Source organism: Arachis hypogaea, chromosome 19, assembly GCF_003086295.3.
Source record: "Arachis hypogaea cultivar Tifrunner chromosome 19, arahy.Tifrunner.gnm2.J5K5, whole genome shotgun sequence".
Classification (NCBI taxonomy): Eukaryota; Viridiplantae; Streptophyta; class Magnoliopsida; order Fabales; family Fabaceae; genus Arachis; species Arachis hypogaea.
The window spans coordinates 149,652,178-149,673,704 of NC_092054.1; the positions used below are offsets into that span (position 1 = coordinate 149,652,178).

Sequence of the window (21,527 nt, forward strand, 5' to 3'; positions counted from 1 at the left end):
AAACTATTTTCATCATACTAACTTATACATACGTGCATTTCAATAATGCAAAATATACTCTTCTTTATCTTCGTCTTCATCTTTTATTTCTCTTTTTTTATTTCTTTCTCCTCTTCTTCCTCCTTCTTTCAAAAAAAAAATTATAATCTACGTAATAATTATTTATTTATTTATTTTATCTATTGCATCGATACATATAAATATAATAATAGTATGATAATTGAGAATATTAAATGAGATTTGAGAATAATTAGTTATTCTATTTTTGAATTTGAATTATAAATTTGGATGAGATCCAAATCGATTATGTTTTAAATTGTTATGATATGATTCATAAAATTTGAAATATTCAGATTTAGAATTTTAAGATATGATTCAAATTTGAATTGAGATTAAATTTAAAATCAGTAACAAATCTCATACTATATATATGTATGCCAAGTGTTTTATTCTTTTACCTCTACGCACATAAATGTATGTGAGCCTAATTCTTTGAGAAGAATTTTATGGCGTGCAAATAGTTGTAAGAGGTTCCTCAATTTAGATCAGATGTCCATTGATCAAGGAGTTGACAGTAAAGATTGGTCTCTGTGTGGATATGCATAGCGCCTTCGTACTATCGAAGGAGAAAGTGATTTTTACTAAAATATCTAAAGGTATTTAGATCTGATCTATATATATTAAATTATTGGAATAAAATTTAAGCACAAAATAGATCTTTAAGGATTACTTTCTTTTCTTCTGCTGCGTGTTATAAACACATGGTAATCCTTCAATTTTTATAAAAATATTATATTAAAATATGTACTAAAATTTTCTTATAAATAATTGTAGATAGACATATAAATTTTTCAGTTTATCTATACATTTAAGTGTTTTGGCAATTAAGTTTAATTAAGTTGAACCAAATTAAAAAAAAAAAAACTATTTTCATCATAGTAACTTATAGGGTCAATTTTTTGGATATGGAGCTCGTATGTGAGCTTTTCATGGATATGGAGTTAAGGTGGGTTAGACATGGATGTGGGGCAGAATTTTGGCAGGTTTTGGGAGGAGGACTCGGACGGTCCGAGTTCTCTGTTCGTGGCTATGGTAAACCGGAAGACGCACGGTCCGAGTTGGGGGGGGGGGAATCGGACCCTGCGAGATGGCATAGGGGAGGTACAACACGCAAGGTCCGAGTTGCGTGCATGGAGTGGATTCGGACCGTCCGTTTTGGCTGGGGATGGCAGAACCGGTTTATGAACACGCATGGTCCGATTTGGTTGCTTAGTATATTTTTGAATGAAGTTAACCTAGTCGGATGGTCCGAGTTGAGTATAGAGTGTATATAAAAGTGTGCAACGAGTTAGCGTTTGGGGACCCTTCTTCTTCCCCTTCTTATGCGCCGCTTCGTTCCTCTGTTTCCTTCTTCTGGATCTCTTATATGCTTGTTCAAAATCAAAGGAGTGTGTAGTTAGTGTTATGTTTTTTTTTTTGTGAGTAGGAGAAATGAGTGATAGAGTACTAATAAAGGTGTATTATTTTGGTCAAATTTTATTAGAAACATCTGAAGGGGTAAAATTTATTTGTGAAAATCCAATAGATGTTGTTATTCCTTTTATCATTTCCTTTGAAGAACTGAAAGGTTTGATCTGTGAAAAGATTGATTCTGAGGGGGCAAAAAAAATATCCTGTGTTCTATACAGATATCCCGTACCGGTATTTGGTGGGTTTGTCCAATTTCAAACAAGATATGTGACGGACGAAGCGAGCATGCAGGAGATGTTTTCAATGTATATTGAAAACCGGGCACAGATCTCGTTTATCGAGTTGTATGTTGAGTTTGAACAATCTGAGGCAGACCGAAACATTCTACGGGAAGATTATAATAGTGACAGTGAAGAAGAGTTCGAAAGCAACTACGAATGTGTTGGTGCAGATGGAGATGACGATCATGGTGAGGGAAATATGGATCCGGATGTGACAGAGGTGGCAGATGCACTCGCAAACGATATGCCGTTTGGGGAGCCTTCATTCATGCGAGTTCTGGACTTGGAAGCCATGCATGTTCCGGAGTTTCCGGAATATATGACTGCAGGTACGTTAATATTTAAATTATTGTCTTTTTTATTTATTTATTGAATTATTTATGAATGAATTATTATTTATTACCCATTATTTAAGCATGCGTGGATGTCATGTATGTGTTAGACATTGAACCGGTTGACCTGATCCTATGTAAAAAAAAATTTTAAAATAGTAGGAAGTTAAAAAAATAAAAGTCAACATATGTGTTAAGTAATGTTTGAAACATATCACATTATTTTAAACGAATATAGAACATAGAATTTAATATTTTATTATTATTTACGTTAGGGTCTGATTTATGTCATACTTGATGCAGTTAATATTGATTTAGTATGGTTTTGAAATATATATGTATTTATTGAAATTTTTCCCATGCTTGTTGTCCTGGCAGAAGTTCCTATTGTCGCAGATGGTGAATTTGCTGTTGGGATGGAGTTTAGTTCCCGGGAAGCTGTTATTAAGGCAATAAAAGAGTATACCATACGACGAAGCGTAGATTACCGGGTTTATGAGTCTGAGCCTTTGACATTTTATGCCAAGTGTACACAGTATGGGTCAGGGTGTGATTGGCTTATCAGGGTTAGTCTGATCAGCAGGAAGTATTGTTGGGTTATAAGGAGGTATAATGGTAGTCACACTTGTACCAGAGCCACCATTTCACAGGATCATGCGAAGCTGGACTCCATCACAATTGCAGAAGCAATAAAGCCATTGGTTGAGGCTGATCCCTCCTTAAAGGTAAAGTCCGTTATAGCAGAAGTGCAATCGAAGTTTAACTATACTGTTAGCTATCGGAAAGCATGGTTGGCTAAGCAAAGGGCAGTAGAAAAAATATTTGGAGGTTGGGAGGCATCGTACGAAGCGTTGCCTATATGGTTTCAGGCCATGTGTCATAAGGAACCATCAGCTGTTGTCCATTTTGAGACTATGCCTGCATACCAAGGCGATGACTTGGTTGGTCATATTCGGGTACTGCATAGAGTATTTTGGAGTTATTACCCCTGTATCAGGGCATTCAGACATTGTAAGCCAGTTGTCCAGGTGGATGGGACTCACTTGTACGGAAAGTATAAGGGTTGTCTCCTAGTCGCAGTCTCACAGGATGGCAACAACAACATCGTTCCAATTGCGTTTGCTATTGTCGAGAGAGAGACTTCTGATGCGTGGCACTTTTTCCTTAGTAACTTGCGTCAACATGTTGTCACTCGGGATGGTGTGGGACTGATATCGGACCGACACGAATCCATCAATGCAGCTGTGGAACGGAGTAACGGAGCATGGTCACCTCCTAGAGCTTTTCATATGTTCTGCATCAGGCATATAGAGTCGAATTTTCTGCGGAAATTCAAGGCACCGTACCTCCAAAAATTGGTCGTCAACATTGGTAATAATTTAAGTAACTTATTAACAGTAGTTAAATATTAATATTTGTTTTCGACTTTTATGATTTTTTTTTTCTTTGGTTTCCTCTAGGATATTCCAGGACGGTGCGGGAGTATGAAGTGCGTTACCAGCGATTACGGGAACGGGGGGAAGCGTATACCAACTGGTTAAACCGAATTCCTCGCGAACAGTACGCATTGGCGTTTGATGGTGGATACCGATGGGGTCACATGACAACGAATCTAGTGGAATGCATCAATTCAGTGTTGAAGGGTGCACGCAATCTTCCTATTACTGCTCTTGTCAAGGCAACATTCTACAGGCTAAACGAGCTTTTCACCAGAAAAAGAGCAGAGGCAGAAGCGCGGATTAATGCTGGCCATGTGTTCTCCGAAGTCGTGACCTCGAAGTTGCATGCAAACCAACTTGCATCAGGAAACATACAGGTCAGTTGCTTTGACCGGCAGAATGAGGTCTTCGAGGTGCGTGAGATGCCAAGCGGACTGGAGTTTGCAGTCGATCTACGCGCCCTTCGATGTGATTGTGGTGAGTTCCAGGTGGACCGGATCCCCTGCAGACATGTGTTCGCATGTTGCGCAAACCAGCGACTGGATTGGAAGCTATATGTGCATGATGTGTATAAGATGGACCAAGTTCGGCGGGTGTACCGAGCAAGATTTAGGCCACTAGGTAACCCGACGACGTGGCCTGCGTACAACGGTCCTCGCTACGTACCGAATCCGTATCTGAGACGTGTCTCGAAAGGGCGCCCCAGGATGACGCGTTTCTTGAATGAGATGGACACGCGAATGTTACGTCGTCCTAGGCGATGTACGCTATGTGGAGCTGAGGGACACAGTCGTAGTAGATGCCGTCAGTCAGCTGGTAGAACTGCCGACGGAGATGCTCAGTAGGTTCACATTGTGGTTGGTGTGGCACGTCACTATTATGTCATGGGTTGTCATTTTGATAGAACTTGACCTGATATGTGGAACATTATGTAATGTTTTTCTGATGTTTTTATGTTAAAACGGTTTATGTATTGCAATGTGTTCCTTGTAGAACTGGCCGGTCCGGTTCAACCGGATTTTATGAATGACCCGTCTGGTCCGGTTCAATCTGATTTTCTGAAAAAACCGGCCGATCCGCTTCAATCTGATTTTTTGAATGAATTGGCCTTTTCGGTGCAATCTGATTGTATAAATGAACCGGCCGGTCCGGTCCAATTGGGTTGTATACATGAACCGGCCGGTCCGGTTCAATCTATTATTCGAAATGAACCGTCCGGTCCGGTGCAATCTGATTTTATGAATGAAATGGTCTGTCCGGTTCAAGCTGATTTTATGAATGAACCGGCCGGTCCGGTTCACTCTGATTGTATAACTGAACCGGTCGGTCCGGTTCAATCTGTTTTTCGTAATGAACCGGCCTGGCCTGTGCAATCTGATTTTATGATTGAACCGGCCTTTCCGGTGCAATCTGAATGTATAAATGAACCGGCAGGTTCCGGTCCAATCTGCTTGTATGACTGAACAACAATAATGGGTACATATACAGCACCTGTACCTTACTGCGTACTAAAGGTTAGCAATACCTGAATAGTGTCCGTAGTGCATAAATACTCTAAACATACAACATAAATGTAGTGCGTACATACTCTAAACATACAACATAAATGTAGTGCGTACATACTCAAAACATACTACATAAATACAACATGGTCCACGTGATTACTACTTAAATAAATAAGTTACAAGGCAACTACTTTCTCATGGCCCACTTCACATCCTTGACTAAATTCTTGCATTTCTTGGCCGCCTTTTTGAAGACAGATGGAGTGTAGCGACTAGCACTGCGACGTGGTGGATCAATCCTCAGATTGTAACCTTTGGAGGTTTCATCCGGAGTGCGTGCATGACCTGTATAGAAATTATAAAAAATAATTAAATTATGCGCAGCAGGTAATCACAGCAAGACATAAACCAAATAAGATTTACTAAAAGTAAAAAATAGATGCCAGTTATGAACATAAAATAAAAAAGTAATGGAACATGTAAAGTAGAATACAAAACATAATACCATCATTACGAGATTCTTCATCCTCGTCAAACTCCTCTATTTCATCGTCATCATGATCCTCCTCGTCATCCGGGTCATCTACTAGATACGCATCTGTCTCCCTCTCGGGTGTGTTAGCATCTTCTTCAATGAGTCCCATGGATACACGGTTAGGATTCTGACTAAAAAAAGCTCCGCGTCCGTCATTACTCCTACTAGAGTCAACCGACACAAACCCCCCAGAAGCAACCGATGATGTATGGCCCGGATACCTAGCATCCAATGAATACCTACCAGCCATGAAGTCAGGCTGTTGGCCATATTGTGGTAGTCCAGGATCTGCAGACATCAACCCAAGCAACTGGCTAAAGGAACCTCCTTCTCCTGTTTCAAATTGTGAGGTGCCCCAATATTGTTGACTGATTGGAACTGATGGGGGGAACTGTGTCTGAGGTACATAATGGCTTGAGGACTGAGGTTGTTCTTCTGGAATCGGTGTTGGAGGTAATATATGCGGCGAATGTGGCTCTTCTACTTCATTGTCAGCATCCATATCCTGACTACCCTCATCGGTATCCTGATTATCCTCATCCAAATCCTGATCACCTTCCTCCATATCCTGATCACCTTCATCATTATCTTGACCCACAAGATTTGACATGTTCAAGTGGTTCCCATATTTTGATCGGTACCAATGCATGTATCTATCTAGTAGATCATGTGAAGGCATCGGAAGCTCAGATAGAATGTAGTTATACCTGTTTGACCAATGCATCACCCATTTTGAATGACTCGCTTCCGTGGCCCAATTAAGATTCTTGGGCCCCTTCAGGGTTTCTCCATGCGCCTTCTCTAGATTCCGCTCCTGACTAGGTAGTCCCTGAACCAAACCAAACTGTCGCCTAAATCTATCGGTAGCATGCCACTCGACACATTCAAATGATACCAACGGAACTGTAGCACTCCAAACCACCGACTGCATGTAGATTTCAGGAGGAATGATGTTCGGATCCACCCGATCCACAGCATAAGCAACCCAAACAAACTGGAAAAAATAAAGGAACCTCAACATAACAGTCCACAAAGCCAATTACAAAGACAATGCTGTATACTTATGTCTTAGACCCTAAACATAAAACTAATACTACTTTCATTGAAACATACCTGCCCTTCCTGAAGTTCATCAAATGACTTCCTAAAGTGAGCTAACTTCAAGTATCTAAATCGTCGGTCACCACGCTCCCAGTTCCGCCACCTATTATGATATATTCAATTACCTCAGCTACCATTAAATGAATCATAAATATCAACATACGGGTACATTCTAACAAATTATTACCTGTTTGCTAGTGGAAAACTTCGAGGTTCCCTAGGTAGCGGCGATAGGTATGGCATCCTGATCCAAGCCCAACAGAGTAGAAGTGTTAGTGGACCATCTATTTCCTTGCAGTTAAAACGGGATGCACGGCATAATGCCCTGTAGAGATGTGCCAGGCATGCCGCTCCCCAACTATACTGACCAATACTACCAAAATCACGTAGCAAGGGTAGAAATTTCCAATGCACTCCTGCCCCAGACTTATCCCCAAACAAGATCGTCCCGATCAACAACATAATATGGCACCTCACATACCTCTGTATACTGATATCATCAATCAACTGTAAATTTTCTTTTAAATCACGCAGCCAGGTAAGTTTTATGCAACTAGATCTACAGTCAGACATACGCGGTGCAACTCCAAATTGAAGCAAACACTCCGCCTCCAACGCTTCATAACTGCTCATTGTCATCCCTGTGACCGGAAGACCATCTGTGGGAAGACCAAGAATCATAGCTACATCTTCAAGTGTCACAGCACATTCACCAATGGGAAGGTGGAACGTATGTGTCTCTGGGTGCCAACGTTCAATTAGAGCATTTACCAATGCTTTCTGACACTGCACTATCCCAATCTGAGATGCATGATAGAACCCGGTAATTCGCAGATGATCCTCCACCCTTTCGTTGTACCGATCCGGAGGAAGTGGATGGTTACATGTCAACATTCTTGATTTCTACAAAAAAAACATAACAAATTACTAATCAAATTATTAAGAATTGCTAATGAAACTCATTACAAATACATATATTCCTAATCATAAATCTCAACAATATTTACAACATCCACAATAATATCGAACATTAATTAATTAATTACACTTTTGTTAAAAAATTTTTCCCCTGCAATACAATACAAAAATTTGAATAAATCTATATATGCCATCATTCATATTCTAACAACGCTAATAATTAACTTGCTAATAATAATTACTACATTTAAAATTATTTAAATTTTCCCATAAAGAAATATCTAACATGGCTTAATTAAAAAAACCTTTCTAATCAACTCAGCATTAACACTTTACCACAATAATAATAACATCTAACCAAAATCGATAACAGTTACACTTAATTTCTTAAAAACACATTCATTCAAATACCATTGGCTTACAAATAATAATTATACTACAATTAAATAAATTTATTAAAAATTTACATTATGTTCTACTTACTACTACAGCCAAAAACACAAAACTAAAGAAGAACAACAACATAACCATAACAAATTTTCTTATCATGATATATATAGTTAATAATACTTAAAAAAATATTTAAATACAACCTAACAAATATTTCAAAATTAGTCATAACCATTCTATCTATTTATATTCTTCAACTACATATATCTCTAACAACTACATAATCATAACAAATTTTCTAATCATGATTTATATAATTATTAATCTGTAAAATAATTTTAAACAAGTCATAATCATTCCATTTATGTTATTCAAATGCATGTCTAACTAACAACAATAATATAATCATAAAATAAATTTTAATCATCATAAACATAATTATTAATCTGTTCAACATAATTTAAAATAATCTAACTAATACTAACAAATCAGTCGTAATCATTCTATTTATATTCTTCAACTGTGTATCCTAACAACAATCATAATATTGAAATTCTATTTTTTAATAACTATAACTATAAAAAAATTAAAAAAATTCAAAAGAAATTCAAAAAATACTTACATAATCAGGATCACTGAGATAGTGAATAATATGAAGCTCAGATCGATCAACATCTTTAATTTTTAATTTTTTCCCCATCAATGATGCTCCTCCACCATGCAAGCTTTCAGAGAAATGAAGATGAAGGTTTTGGGGGAGAAAGGTTGGTGAGAGTGAAGGAGGGATTCGGATGGTAAGGGAGCAGGGTTCTCCTTTACTAAGTGTGTGATGCCCACCGAATAGGGACTCAAGGGGGAAGCGCCGCGTGTACACTACAGCACTGGAGTCGGACCGTGCGACTACCCAGACCAAAATCGGACGGTCCGTGACGCACGCCAACTCGGAGGGTCCGAGTCCCTCACCAACTTCATCACCATGCACTGGACTCGGACCGTGCGTTTTGTTGCTTGAACTCGGAGGGTCCGAGTCCCACTCCCCCTGACACCACAACCTGGTTACACACCAGCCACCCCCATATCCCTGTGATACCCCAGCCCCGGTCCAATATGAAAATTAAAAAGCGTAACTTATACATACGTGCATTTTAATCATGCAAAATATATCCTTCTTTATCTTCGTCTTCGTCTTTTATTTCTTCTTTTTCATTTCTTCCTCCTCTTCTTCCTCCTTCTTTCAAAAAAAATTATAATCTTAGCGATAATAAACATCTTCCTAAAAGCTTAAATTGATTTTGGGGTTCACCAAGAATCGAACTCTTGACTTTTCGGATCTAGTGCTCTAATACCATGTCATGATACTACTCATCCCAAAAACTTCAACTGATGAAAAAATGTAACACTAATGATTATATCTCTAATACTTCCTAAACTTTCATATTGTATAAATATTCCATTGGCTCTTCGTACTTTCTCTATCTACAAAGACTAAATGTCGTTCACGCCACCACCACCTCAATTGCTACTCTCAATATCGACCTCTCTCACGAATGGGGCCGTCGTCTTATACAGGAACCATCCACCAAAAGCTCTGGACTCTTCCTAAATCTTGAACAAGCCAACCCAAAACAACCATGGCTAGTTACTCCATCGATTTTAGGCATAACTCGTGTGCATTGCACTTCCAATCTTACCACGTTCTTTTTCAATAATTACTGATTTGTTTAATTTGTTAATTATTTTGGTTTAGCAATGGATAACATTTATCATCCCTTCATCATCGAATTTAGTGTGGTCATCCGAGTCAACTACTTTTGGTCTTCTACCCCACACATGCTAGTTGTCACGCTCGGATTGGCTATTCCGCTTTAGCCAACTTAGTCACGGTTCGAATCCCTCTCTTCGAATCCCGCTAGAGAGACAATGAATTATTGAGTTATAAAATGAACATCTCCCATACTATTTAGAATAACCATCCGAGTACTAACGATAATAAACATCTTCCCAAAAGCTTAAACTAATTTTGGAGTTCATCAAGGCTCGAATTCTTGACCTTTTGGATCTAGCACTCTAATACCATGCATGATACCACTCATCCCAAAAATTTCAGCTGATGGAAAAAGGTAACACTAATGATTATATCTCTAAACTTCCATTATACACATTGTATAAATATTCCATTGGCTCCTCGTACTTTTCCTTTATATTTAACACTGTTGACTTTTTAATTATGAAACAATCTTATCCGCGAATAGCCGCTGTAAAAGTTAGCAATTCATCATTATTATGGTTTTAAGTCTAAAGCAGCTTTATTTTGAATTATTGATTTCAGAAAGATTGGTTGATGCCTTAAGGAAGCTCCCTCAGTACAGCAATCGATCTCTAATGTTCTAATGTATACGCTACCCTTAACTCAGAATTCCACTTCATGAATTTCCCTTCCCGTTTAATAATTTCCTTAAATATTAATTTTACTTACTCTATTATTAATTACATAGATGATATTGTACTAGTGTATGTCCCTCATGATTTAACACATGAAAATGAAGCCTCACCGGATATCATTGACTAAAACTAACACACCTTATCACTATCTACACGACTTCATGCATCTTTATTAAATTTCCTCCTCCATAGATATGTATATAAAGCCCTCTCCAGCCTAAATATATTTCCATAACACTGAAGCAACCTATTATTAGCATAGGCAGTTGATCAATATATATAATTTTCATTTCATGAAAATGTTGTTGCTTGGCACTAAGAAAATGTTCCTCCAAATTCTTTGGTGTTTTTCATTGATTAGTCTTAGTTCCCAAACGAGGAGTCATTACAACTTTGTTGTGAGTTATATTACTCCTTGTTAATTATATATTACTCATAACATAATTAAGAATAATATATATTTATAGTAATGGCTGGCTAAGTTGATTATTGTATTCTCACAGGTGAGAGAAGCCCGGTACACAAGACTGTGTTCCACAAAGAGCATTTTGACGGTGAATGGAAAATTTCCAGGGCCAGCTATAAAAGTCTACAAGGGTGACACAATCTATGTTAATGTTCACAACAGGGGAAAAAACAACATCACTATCCACTGGTATTTTATTTTTCTCTTTCCTTCTTATAAATTTTGATGATATCACAAGAAAAAACCAACAATTTACTCCCTCCTTTCTTAAATGTGAATCTTTTAATAAAACATAAAAGGCATTCTAAATTAATTCTCATTACAAAAATTCAATACAAAAAAAATTATTACATTAGGAAATAGTAATATATGTGAATATGTAGATGAGTAGTGAACAAGAGCATCTAAATCATTTAAATTTTGCTTCATAAAAAATACAGTATTTAATTAATTTATGTGATAAAATTACTTCTCTTAAAAATTTAAACCGTCACATAAAATTATACGAATTTTTTTTAACATGATTTCTTTCTTTTTTTTTTTTAATTGTCTTCGTATTAAAATCTGTTCTTTTAGAATGAATAACGATCGAACCGACTTTTAACTTATAAAAACTCTTATATCATGTCATAAAATTATTCTTTTAAAAATTTAAATAAATAAAAAGAGACATATAAATACCTTATAGTAATTTAAACTAGTCGATATAAGTGAGCATATATTATATCTATCTAGGAATATAATATTGGATAAATATTTTAAAAAGGTTAAATTTAAGTAGGTTAATTACTTATACATATATTGGCAGGCATGGAGTGAAACAACCAAGAAATCCATGGACAGATGGTCCTGAATACATAACTCAATGTCCCATTCAACCAGGAAGGAGTTTCAGACAAAAGATAGTATTTTCAACAGAAGAAGGGACCTTATGGTGGCATGCTCATAGTGATTGGTCAAGAGCCACCGTCCATGGCCCAATCTATATCTATCCAAAGAAGAATAGTAGTGGCTATCCTTTTCCCAAACCTCAGTATGAGGTCCCCATCATACTTGGTATAATCCTATACCTTTGTCTTGTCCTTCTCAATTTTGCCAATTCAGATATATAACTTCTGTTTTTTGTCCATGATGAATGCTTGCCCCTACCGGGTAATAATTCTCTTATTAGTTTGTTAATTATTGAGAGAAAATTTTAATTATTGTTTAAATGTTGATATATATTATTTAATTTTTTACTTCTTTTAATATTTAAAAAGAGTATTTTAATTATTATTCTTGTAATATTGTATGTGGACAAAAGCATCACTATCTTAATTAAATATATGATTATTTTAAGGTATTAATAAAAGTTTGTATTTATTTTTACTTAATTTATCATTTAAAAGAATGCTTAAAAGGAATTAATAATGATATACCGTTACTCTTGCAAGGTGTAACATAACTATACCCACAAGAAAAAATCTTTACACCTAACAAAAATTCAAAAATTTCCTTTATTATTATTTAATGTGTATTTGGATATAATTTTTGGTAAAGTAAAAACGGTTATCATAAATTTAAAACGCAAGAGTAAAAAGAATAAATCAAATAATGTTATTTATCTAAAAAATGTTTTTTTTTTAACATCAAATGACGAGAGATATCTAATAAATCAAGTAAGATGTTATATAATTTTATTAGATATAACTATTTGGGTATTTTCTCTTAAGTATTATTAATTTAACTTTTTGAAAAAAAAATAATTTTATAACATGATATCAGAATTTTAATAATTTAAAGGTCTAGAGTTTAATTTTTATTAATTCTAAAATTAATTATTTTAACATAAAATCAATAAAAAAAACCTGTACAAAAAATTTACACAACCCTAAAAAAATTAGTACTACAAAAAAATTTTTTAGTATCGTTAAAAAATCAAAAGAAATTTGACCGTAAATAATTTATCGTCAAAATGAATTATACGGTATAAATTTCGCTAATAATTTAATCTTGACAGATTCATTGCGTCCGATGATAATTTTTGTCAGATTTAACAACAAAATATGATTAATATAAAAATAAAATTTGATAAATGTTATCGACAAAATTTTTTTAATGGTACTCAACATTGTTTTTTGATAGAGTGTGTTCATCAGGTTTATTTATCCTATACATGCGTACATATTTAAATAATTAGACTTAATTAATTATCTATACATACACTTTGACATGCATATATAGGAGAGTGGTGGAAGAGTGATCTCAACAAGGTCTTCACACAATTTATTAAAAGTGGAGGAGCGCCAAACAATTCTGATGCCGTCACCATTAATGGCCAACCTGGAGATCTCTATAATTGCTCACAATCTGGTACACATCAAAATTTCCCTTCACATGCAATCATTAACACAACTACTATAGTATATATACTTTACTATCTCTATCACTAACAAAAAAAAAAAAACTTTGTAATTAAATACATTAATCAAAATGTAAGTATTAGAAATATATTACAGTGAAAACTCAAGTGTAGTCGATTTCATGTGAAATTGACAGGTGAAAGTCGTTAGATGAAACTTTAGTCAAATCAGTCAAATCATTTAATGGCTCTCAATTATCAACTTCACGTGAAATCGACTGCACCTGAATTTCCACCATATATTATTCATGTTTCTTCTTTTATTAATTTAAACTTTTAGAAAAAATATATGATAAGAATAAGTAATGTTAAAACAAAAGGGAGTACTATATATAAATATATAATTTTATTCCTTAATTAAGAGTTAACACCAAATCCCCGATGTAATTTGAATTTTCAGGGACATTCAAGTTAAATGTAGAGCATGGCAAGACCTACCATCTGCGCATAATTAATGCGGCAATGAATCTGATCCTGTTTTTCTCGGTCTCGAAACACAACCTAACACTGTTTGCTCATGATGCAATGTACACAAAGGAATTAACAACTTCTTACATTTGCATAGCTCCTGGTCAAACAATGGATGTATTATTGCATGCAAACCAAAACCCTAACAACAAATATTACATGGCTGCAAGGGCTTATTCCACTGGGGTTGGAGTTCCATTTGATAACTCCACAACCACAGCTATAATCCAATACAATAATAATAATGAAAATTCAACTCCTTCCTTTCCTTTTCTTCCAAGCCCTAATGACACAAAATCAGCTTTTGCTTTCATTAGAAGCATTAGGGGCTACCCTGAAGAAAACCCTTTTACATGCCCTTTAAATATCAAAACTCACATAGTTACCACAATTTCTGTGAACACTTTTCCATGCCCTAGAGGCCGATCACCGTCATCATGCCAAGCACCGAATTCGACGATTTTCGCCGCCAGCATGAACAACATAAGCTTTGTAACCCCACGCACTGATATCCTGGAAGCCTACTACTACCACATCAATGGAGTCTATAGAAAGGGTTTTCCGAGTTTCCCGCCATATGTGTTCAACTTCACTGGGGATTTCTTGCCTCTTGAACTCAACATACCAAAGAGAGGAACAAAGGTTAAGGTTTTGAAGTACGGTTCAACGGTGGAGGTTGTTTTCCAAGGGACCAACTTGGTTGCTGGCATAGACCATCCAATGCATATACATGGATTCAGTTTTCATGTTATTGGTTATGGTTTTGGGAATTTCAACAGGAGCAGGGACCCCAAGAATTATAATCTTGTTGATCCTCCTCTTCAGAATACTGTCATTGTGCCCATTAAAGGCTGGGCTGCCATTAGGTTTAGGGCTACCAACCCTGGTAAGTACCATGTGAAAAATCTATTTACGAATAGGTAGAAACTGAGGTGCAATTAACTTAATTGATATGAAATTGATAGTTAAAAATTGTTAAATAATTTAATAGGTTTGACTAAATTATCGCTCTCGACTATCAATTCATATGAAATTAACTGCACTTGAATTTTCATCTTACGAATATACCTTTTTCTATTGGCTGAAGTATTTGCAATTTTATAATATAATGTTAAAATTTTTGTAACAAAAAATTTAGAGAATTCGATCTTTATTATCGAGAAAAAAATAAAGTTCATCAATAATCACGTTTTAATTTAAAAAAAAAAATGTTTGCGTGAAAGAATGTGTTTGATATAATCTTTTGTATATTTCTTTTCATTAATTTAAAATTTTAGGATAAATAATTTGTGTGACAGATATTAATAAATTGTATTGTTTGAATTTCAGGAGTGTGGTTAATGCATTGCCACCTTGACCGGCACCTCTCTTGGGGCATGGAGACAGTGTTTATTGTGAAGAATGGCAAAGCCTCAAATGAAACATTACCACCTCCACCACCAGACATGCCTCCATGTTAAAGAGTATATATTCTTGAACAACCTTTGAATATTATCGAATGTAGTAGTTATACCTAGCTAGCTACTTTAAATTGGTATCTATCAAAATTAAGCAATCTTTTAATTTACTTTTGGCTCCTTTATGAGACTTCAATTTATATGTTGTACTAGTATACATACGTACAATAATGCCCTTTTTATAATTTCTTTCAAATACTTACACTATATCTCATCTTTCTTTTTTATCAGGGAGCGTGAAAAGGAAGACCGTAAAAAATCTACAATCTTTACACATTACTAGTACTAGCTAGTATATTGTAATTTTTTTTTTTTTTTTATATGGCTTTGTGGGGAAGGGGAAAGAGAGACAGAATAATACCCTTGAAATGAAAACAATCCGCGGCCGAACTCTGATCTGTGTTAGCAGTGTAAATGAGTTATGGTTTGGAGTAATTTGAATTGTATTTGATTTGGACCAATTTCTGTTACAATTAGATGTGAAATGAAATACATTATTTCATTTTGTTGAATATTCTTTACTTTACTTTACGTCACGATAACATGCAAAGTGATTCAATTTTGGATCGCATCGTCCAATAAGAAAATAATATATATCAAATCTAGATTGATTTTATTGCCAAAAATCATTGCAACCACTTTTAATTTGATCGATGTAAAAGATCTAGATTTTACATTATTTGTGGTATATATTATTTTATGGCTTTTTCCCTAAAAGTTGACTATATTATTATACATTTCCATTTGCCTCCCTATTAATAAACAAGAATTAAACATATATTAGCTCTCTTAATAAACGAAATTTACTAATATACCTTTTTCATTTTTCATTTTTCTTTTGGTGCCATGACCCATTAATCCTACTACTTGCACTAAGCAGATATCAACTGTATATTTGACTTTATCCAAATAAAATACCAACAAGTATTTGAAATCCTATATTATTGTTATAATATTCATTTATAATTCCCCTTTGTTGAAAATCAACTAGAGAAACTGCTAAACGAACAAATAATAATTCCATGGGCGCGGCTTCTTAAAAGTTAAAAAGAAACATTCCTATAAAATAATAAGAAAATTCCTTATCATCGTATGCAAAGTCAAAATTGACCTTTTCATTATTTAGTTAGTTCTTATGATTATTTGGATAAAGAAGCTACACGTGACACATCAGGTTCTTTTTGTATCGCGTTAATTTTTCATATTAGAGCCGCAACATTTTGTCCTCTTAGTAATTACGACTTGGCAACAAAGCTCACGTCACGTGCTATATATACTATTCCAATTATATTCTCTTACGCGTAATCAAAGCTTTGTCAAAGTCACCACTATATATAAAATACATGCATATATACCCCTCTCTTCCAAACAAATTCATATCAAAGCATCAAACGCAAAAAAACCATTAGCATATCAACATTCTTTATTTATTTATCTATAATATTATAAACTCATATTTTAATTTAGATCAAGCATTTTGTCATCATAGATAAGAGATTCTCAATGAAAATCCTCACTAGCTTAGGAATATTATTGTTTCTCAATGTCATTCTAGTTACTTGCCAAGCAATGCGGCACCATAAGTTTGTGGTAAGTATTGGGGCTTAATTATTTAGGGTAATTATCTAAATCAATTTTTAAAAATTTTAATATTAAATATTTTAGTCGAAACGACGGTTTTAAAATATTTAATTATCTAATATTTATTTTCGTTAGGTAGTATAGTTTTTCTTTAATTTGATCTAATTAATCGAAACGACGGATTTAAAATTTTAAAATTTTTTAAATAAGGATAAATATTAGAAAATGTTTTGTATATTTTGAAATTTAAAAGATTAAAGTATTTGGTTTAAAAAATTTTAGAGATTAATTTTAATAATTAATCCATTATTAATTAACACCACCTAACTCATTTAAGATGTAAATAAAACTTCAATTATTCGTTATCCATGCCTATTATTATTATTATTATAAAGTAAAAAACTAAAGCATATAAAAAATTGCAGGTGAGAGATGCTTCCTTCACAAAGCTTTGCAGCACAAAAAATATCTTAACAGTAAATGGAGAATTTCCAGGGCCAACATTGTATGTTACAAAAGGAGAAAGCATAATTGTTGATGTGTATAACAGAGCTAACTATAACATCACCATTCACTGGCATGGAGTGAACCAACCAAGATATCCATGGTCTGATGGCCCTGAATTCATCACTCAATGTCCCATTCAACCTGGTGGTTTGTTCTCTCAAAAGGTTATCTTTTCTGAAGAGGAAGGCACACTTTGGTGGCATGCTCACAGTGATTGGTCTCGTGCTACTGTTCACGGTGCTATTGTCATTAAACCCAAGCCTGGAAATACATATCCATTTCCAAAACCACACAAAGAGGTCCCCATTGTACTAGGTATATACTTATGTCTTTTATTTGATTTCATCACTTTATGTTTTATAATTACTTTTCTAATTGTTAGAGTTTGAAATTTATTAGGTGAATGGTGGAAGGAAGACATTGTCCAAGTTTTCAATAACTTTGAAACGGGGGGAGGAGATCCCGTTGTTTCAGATGCTTATACTATCAATGGCCAACCTGGTGATCTTTATAATTGCTCAAACAAAGGTATGTTAATTATAATAACACTTTATAATTTTCATTTATGTTACTTTGTGTTACTAGGTGGAAGTCAATTTTAACCTGTGACTAATATTATTCTAAGTCTTATTTTTAATTTGATTAGACTAATTCTTAAAATAACTTAGATGTGTAGCATTAGTCTTTTTCGTTCATGTTACTTGTGTTACTACCTGAAAGTCAATTTTGTTTAGCCAACGTCAGTTAACTTTTCAATTTGAATTTATTGGTTGCAGAAACCTTCAAAGTAAATGTGGAACATGGCAAGACATATCTTCTGAGAATGGTGCATGCTGGAATGCAAGACCTTCTCTTCTTTGGAATTGCGAAGCACCAATTGACAGTGGTGGGAAGCGATGGAAGCTATGTGAAGCCATTCAAAGTGGATTACATAACAATATCACCAGGTCAAACCATGGATGTGTTGCTTGAAGCTAATCAACCTTTGGATCGTTATTACATGGCTGCCAAAGTGTATTCAAGTGCTTCCAATGTTGCATTTGACAACACAACCACCACAGCCATTCTGCAATACAAAAAGGGAAAACACATTATTCCATCATTTTCATCAAGAACCCCTCACATGCCTTCACTTCCATCTTCCAATGACACCAATGCATCTATCAACATGATAAGTCAAATGAGAAGCTTAGCAGATGAAGCACATCCAATTGACGTGCCATTGAACATAACCACCAACCTGTTCTACACAGTTTCGGTGAATACATTACCATGTTCAACATGCGAAGGTAGTCATATACCAGGGAACCGCCTTGCAGCAAGTGTAAATAACATAAGCTTCCAATTGCCATCGGGAAACAACATTTTGAATGCTTACTATAACCACCTTCAAGGTGTATATACACAAGATTTTCCAGATGTGCCACCAGAACTATTTGATTTCACTGCTTCCAATTTGTCCACATTTCTTAGAACTCCATCGGTAGATACAGAGGTGAAGGTGCTTGAGTATGGGTCCACGGTGGAGCTTGTTCTTCAAGGGACTAATTTGCTGGCTGGTACTGAGCATCCAATGCACTTGCATGGCCATAGTTTCTATGTAGTTGGATGGGGATTCGGAAACTTTGACAAAGACAAAGATCCTCTCACATATAATCTTGTTGATCCTCCTTATCAGAATACCGTCGCTATACCCAAAAATGGATGGGTAACCATAAGATTCAAGACACAAAATCCAGGTGTGTGGTTCATGCATTGCCACTTAGAGCGACATCTGAGTTGGGGAATGGCTATGACTTTCATTGTCAAAAATGGAAAGAATCCTGAAGAGAAGATGTTGCCACCACCACGAGACATGCCACACTGTTAATTCAAGCAACTAACAACAAATTAGATTTGCACATACTCAAAATATTCATTCATTAATACAAAAATTAGATTCATTCTTTTATTAGTTTTTTTATTGCTTCATTCATTCATTAATTTCTATTTGTTATTCTTTTGTTTTATTCTTTTCAATTTGTAAGTCACGTTGCGACCATCATAATAAAAATTGGAAGTAACTGTGTCGTTATATATTGTTCCTTCATTCCAAGATATGGTATATAAGCAGAGAACCCAAAATTAAATCATTGTCATTATCTTGGAATAACACATAATAAAGAGTAGTGAATTGTTGTATTTAATTTCATACCCTAGCTTTAAGGAAAATTTTTAACTTTCAGCGGATAAATAAACTTTTGACATTTTCTGCCACGGGGACTTGATGATTATACTATTAAGCAGATCTAAGGGTAATACGTCAATAGTAAAAAGTCAAAATTCTCTGTTCTCTGTACGAAAGGAAGACCTCACAATTATATTAAGCTTAACCGTAAATGGCCAATTACAAAAGGAAAAAGTCATTGTTGTTGATCTATATATATAACAAGGGTATATAAACTTAGTACTTTGTGATCTCTTTGCTTGTATATACTTAAATGTTAATAATAAGAACCAAAAGAAGAAATATCGGGGAGGAGGGAGACGGGCAGTAGTATGACAAGGGGTGCGAGAGGTGGGGTGATTGAGTGGCGGTGGCATGCATGGCAGTGGGGTCATGGAGGTGATGGGGGAGGTGAAGCTGATGTTGAGGATGACAAAATGATGATGATGATGGGTGGCTGGCTGGCTATGAGAAAAGATGAGGGTGTGTGAGAAGAGAAAAGTTCACGTTTTTTGTGTGATTAAATTTATTTTCAATATGTATTTATATTTCAGCATGTATTTTATACTGGTGGCTGATTTTAGTGTACACGTAGCATAACCCAAATTTTTTATAGGGCAATTTACGTTTTTAAATTGTTTGAACCTCAATTTTACATAAATACATTGTTTCAAAAACGGATACGTAAATACATTGTTTCACTATTTTATATAAACCGCTACTGCCAGTAGCGGTTTACAATTGCACAGAAACCGCTAGTACCAGTCGCAGATTATGTGTATTTTTGGCTGGTCATAAACCGCTGCTGCCAGCAGCGGTTTATGTAGGTTGGTGTGCGTGCGTAAACCGCTGGTGCCTATAGCGGTTTACGTTTAGTATGTGTCAATAGGCTCCCTATATAAACCATGGAGGGGCCAAATGTAGAGAGGTAGAGTTTTATTCACAAATGGATGAGGAGGATAGTATTAAAAAAATACAATACTCAAAGTATTAAATTATATAAATCAAGACTATTTTTTTTATTCTCATCTCTTTTACAATTTATAAATAATAAAATAATTTTTTTAGCCAAAAGTTTACTAAATCATATATTTTTCTCCTTAACAATCACTTCATTCTCTTTTATTTATATCAACCATACAAGAGATACTAGAAGAGTTTGAAACATTTGTTGTGTTCTTTGAGATTTAGCTAAATAAATTTTTTTATTTGTGCAACTTTGTTGTTTTATGTCAAAAAATAAAAACTATTTGTATTTTATAGTTGATTGATTGGATAAATAATAGTGATAGCATCATAATTTTGATGAATAAAATAAAAAATATAAATATGCATGTAATAATTTTTTATTTGTATTTATTATTAAAATGAAACTAAATAGCAAATCAAAGAGGGAGTATTCACAGAATACTAAAATATATAAACTAAGACTAATTTTTTTTTATCTTCATCCCTTCTAAAATTCATGAAAGATAAAATAATATTTTAGTAAAAAATAGTGAATTTTTTTATTTGATTTGCTATTTTTAGTGAAAAAATTCACTATTTTTTACTAAAAATAAATTATTTTATCATTTATAAGTTTTAGAAGGGATGAATATAAAAAAAATAGTCTTAGTTTATATATTTTAGTACTCTGTCAATACTCACTCTTTGATTTGCTATTTAGTCTCATTTTAATAAGAAATATAAATAAAAAATTATTATATGCATATTTATATTTTTTATTTTATTCATCAAAAGTATGATGTTATCACTATTATTTATCCAATCAATCAACTATAAAATACAAATAGTTTTTATTTTTTGGCATAAAACAACAAAGTTGCACAAATAAAAAAATTCATTTAGCTAAATCTCAAATGCAAATAAGCAGCAAAGAACACAACCCATGTTTCAAAGGTCAAACTCTCCTAGTATCTCTTGTATGGTTGATATAAATAAAAGAGAATGAAGTGATTGTTAGGGAGAAAAATATATGATTTAGTGAACTTTTGGCTAAAAATAAATTATTTTATTATTTATAAA

At 34.4% G+C, this 21,527-nt stretch overlaps 5 protein-coding genes across 5 annotated transcripts; 3 read left to right on the plus strand and 2 right to left on the minus strand.

Annotated features, from left to right (window-relative positions):
- The first annotated feature begins 1,755 nt into the window (after window positions 1-1,755).
- On the plus strand, window positions 1,756-4,367 carry LOC112779060 (uncharacterized). The gene is made up of 5 exons (XM_025823320.1): window positions 1,756-2,080; window positions 2,462-2,543; window positions 2,649-2,853; window positions 2,953-3,454; window positions 3,544-4,367. The coding sequence occupies exons 1-5, from the start codon at window positions 1,756-1,758 to the stop codon at window positions 4,365-4,367; spliced, it is 1,938 nt and encodes a 645-aa protein (XP_025679105.1).
- A 717-nt stretch (window positions 4,368-5,084) lies between these two features.
- LOC140182032 (uncharacterized) lies at window positions 5,085-5,848 on the minus strand. Its single transcript, XM_072228030.1, has 2 exons — window positions 5,533-5,848; window positions 5,085-5,372 (listed from the first exon to the last, which is right to left on the minus strand). Exons 1-2 carry the CDS (start codon window positions 5,810-5,812, stop codon window positions 5,215-5,217), a joined length of 438 nt encoding a protein of 145 aa, XP_072084131.1. The 5' UTR covers window positions 5,813-5,848; the 3' UTR covers window positions 5,085-5,214.
- A 74-nt stretch (window positions 5,849-5,922) lies between these two features.
- On the minus strand, window positions 5,923-8,780 carry LOC112775154 (protein MAIN-LIKE 1-like). The gene is made up of 3 exons (XM_072227471.1): window positions 8,594-8,780; window positions 6,851-7,566; window positions 5,923-6,766 (listed from the first exon to the last, which is right to left on the minus strand). The coding sequence occupies exons 1-3, from the start codon at window positions 8,669-8,671 to the stop codon at window positions 6,631-6,633; spliced, it is 930 nt and encodes a 309-aa protein (XP_072083572.1). The 5' UTR covers window positions 8,672-8,780; the 3' UTR covers window positions 5,923-6,630.
- Window positions 8,781-10,352: 1,572 nt separating this feature from the next.
- On the plus strand, window positions 10,353-15,717 carry LOC112779612 (laccase-15-like). Its single transcript, XM_025823941.3, has 7 exons — window positions 10,353-10,811; window positions 10,917-11,068; window positions 11,688-11,935; window positions 13,103-13,231; window positions 13,681-14,634; window positions 15,078-15,211; window positions 15,437-15,717. The coding sequence occupies exons 1-6, from the start codon at window positions 10,707-10,709 to the stop codon at window positions 15,206-15,208; spliced, it is 1,719 nt and encodes a 572-aa protein (XP_025679726.1). The 5' UTR covers window positions 10,353-10,706; the 3' UTR covers window positions 15,209-15,211; window positions 15,437-15,717.
- An 889-nt stretch (window positions 15,718-16,606) lies between these two features.
- On the plus strand, window positions 16,607-19,326 carry LOC112779613 (laccase-15-like). The gene is made up of 4 exons (XM_025823942.3): window positions 16,607-16,795; window positions 17,212-17,608; window positions 17,693-17,821; window positions 18,070-19,326. The coding sequence occupies exons 1-4, from the start codon at window positions 16,709-16,711 to the stop codon at window positions 19,161-19,163; spliced, it is 1,707 nt and encodes a 568-aa protein (XP_025679727.1). The 5' UTR covers window positions 16,607-16,708; the 3' UTR covers window positions 19,164-19,326.
- The last annotated feature ends 2,201 nt before the right edge of the window (window positions 19,327-21,527 follow it).

Excerpts from the sequence above, each read along its gene's own strand:
- LOC112779060 (XM_025823320.1), top strand. The coding sequence starts at position 1,756 with ATGCAGGAGATGTTTTCAATGTATATTGAAAACCGGGCACAGATCTCG. Across the intron at positions 2,081-2,461 it reads TCCGGAATATATGACTGCAG|AAGTTCCTATTGTCGCAGAT; the intron begins GTACGTTAATAT and ends TTGTCCTGGCAG. Across the intron at positions 2,544-2,648 it reads GTTATTAAGGCAATAAAAGA|GGTTAGTCTGATCAGCAGGA; the intron begins GTATACCATACG and ends TTGGCTTATCAG.
- LOC112779613 (XM_025823942.3), top strand. The coding sequence starts at position 16,709 with ATGAAAATCCTCACTAGCTTAGGAATATTATTGTTTCTCAATGTCATT. Across the intron at positions 16,796-17,211 it reads TGCGGCACCATAAGTTTGTG|GTGAGAGATGCTTCCTTCAC; the intron begins GTAAGTATTGGG and ends AAAAAATTGCAG. Across the intron at positions 17,609-17,692 it reads AGAGGTCCCCATTGTACTAG|GTGAATGGTGGAAGGAAGAC; the intron begins GTATATACTTAT and ends GAAATTTATTAG.
- LOC112775154 (XM_072227471.1), bottom strand. The coding sequence starts at position 8,671 with ATGGGGAAAAAATTAAAAATTAAAGATGTTGATCGATCTGAGCTTCAT. Across the intron at positions 7,567-8,593 it reads ATCTCAGTGATCCTGATTAT|AAATCAAGAATGTTGACATG; the intron begins GTAAGTATTTTT and ends TTTTTTTTGTAG. Across the intron at positions 6,767-6,850 it reads AGTTTTCCACTAGCAAACAG|GTGGCGGAACTGGGAGCGTG; the intron begins GTAATAATTTGT and ends ATATCATAATAG.
- LOC140182032 (XM_072228030.1), bottom strand. The coding sequence starts at position 5,812 with ATGGCTGGTAGGTATTCATTGGATGCTAGGTATCCGGGCCATACATCA. Across the intron at positions 5,373-5,532 it reads TGAAGAATCTCGTAATGATG|GTCATGCACGCACTCCGGAT; the intron begins GTATTATGTTTT and ends ATTTCTATACAG.
- LOC112779612 (XM_025823941.3), top strand. The coding sequence starts at position 10,707 with ATGAAAATGTTGTTGCTTGGCACTAAGAAAATGTTCCTCCAAATTCTT. Across the intron at positions 10,812-10,916 it reads GGAGTCATTACAACTTTGTT|GTGAGAGAAGCCCGGTACAC; the intron begins GTGAGTTATATT and ends GTATTCTCACAG. Across the intron at positions 11,069-11,687 it reads AACAACATCACTATCCACTG|GCATGGAGTGAAACAACCAA; the intron begins GTATTTTATTTT and ends ATATATTGGCAG.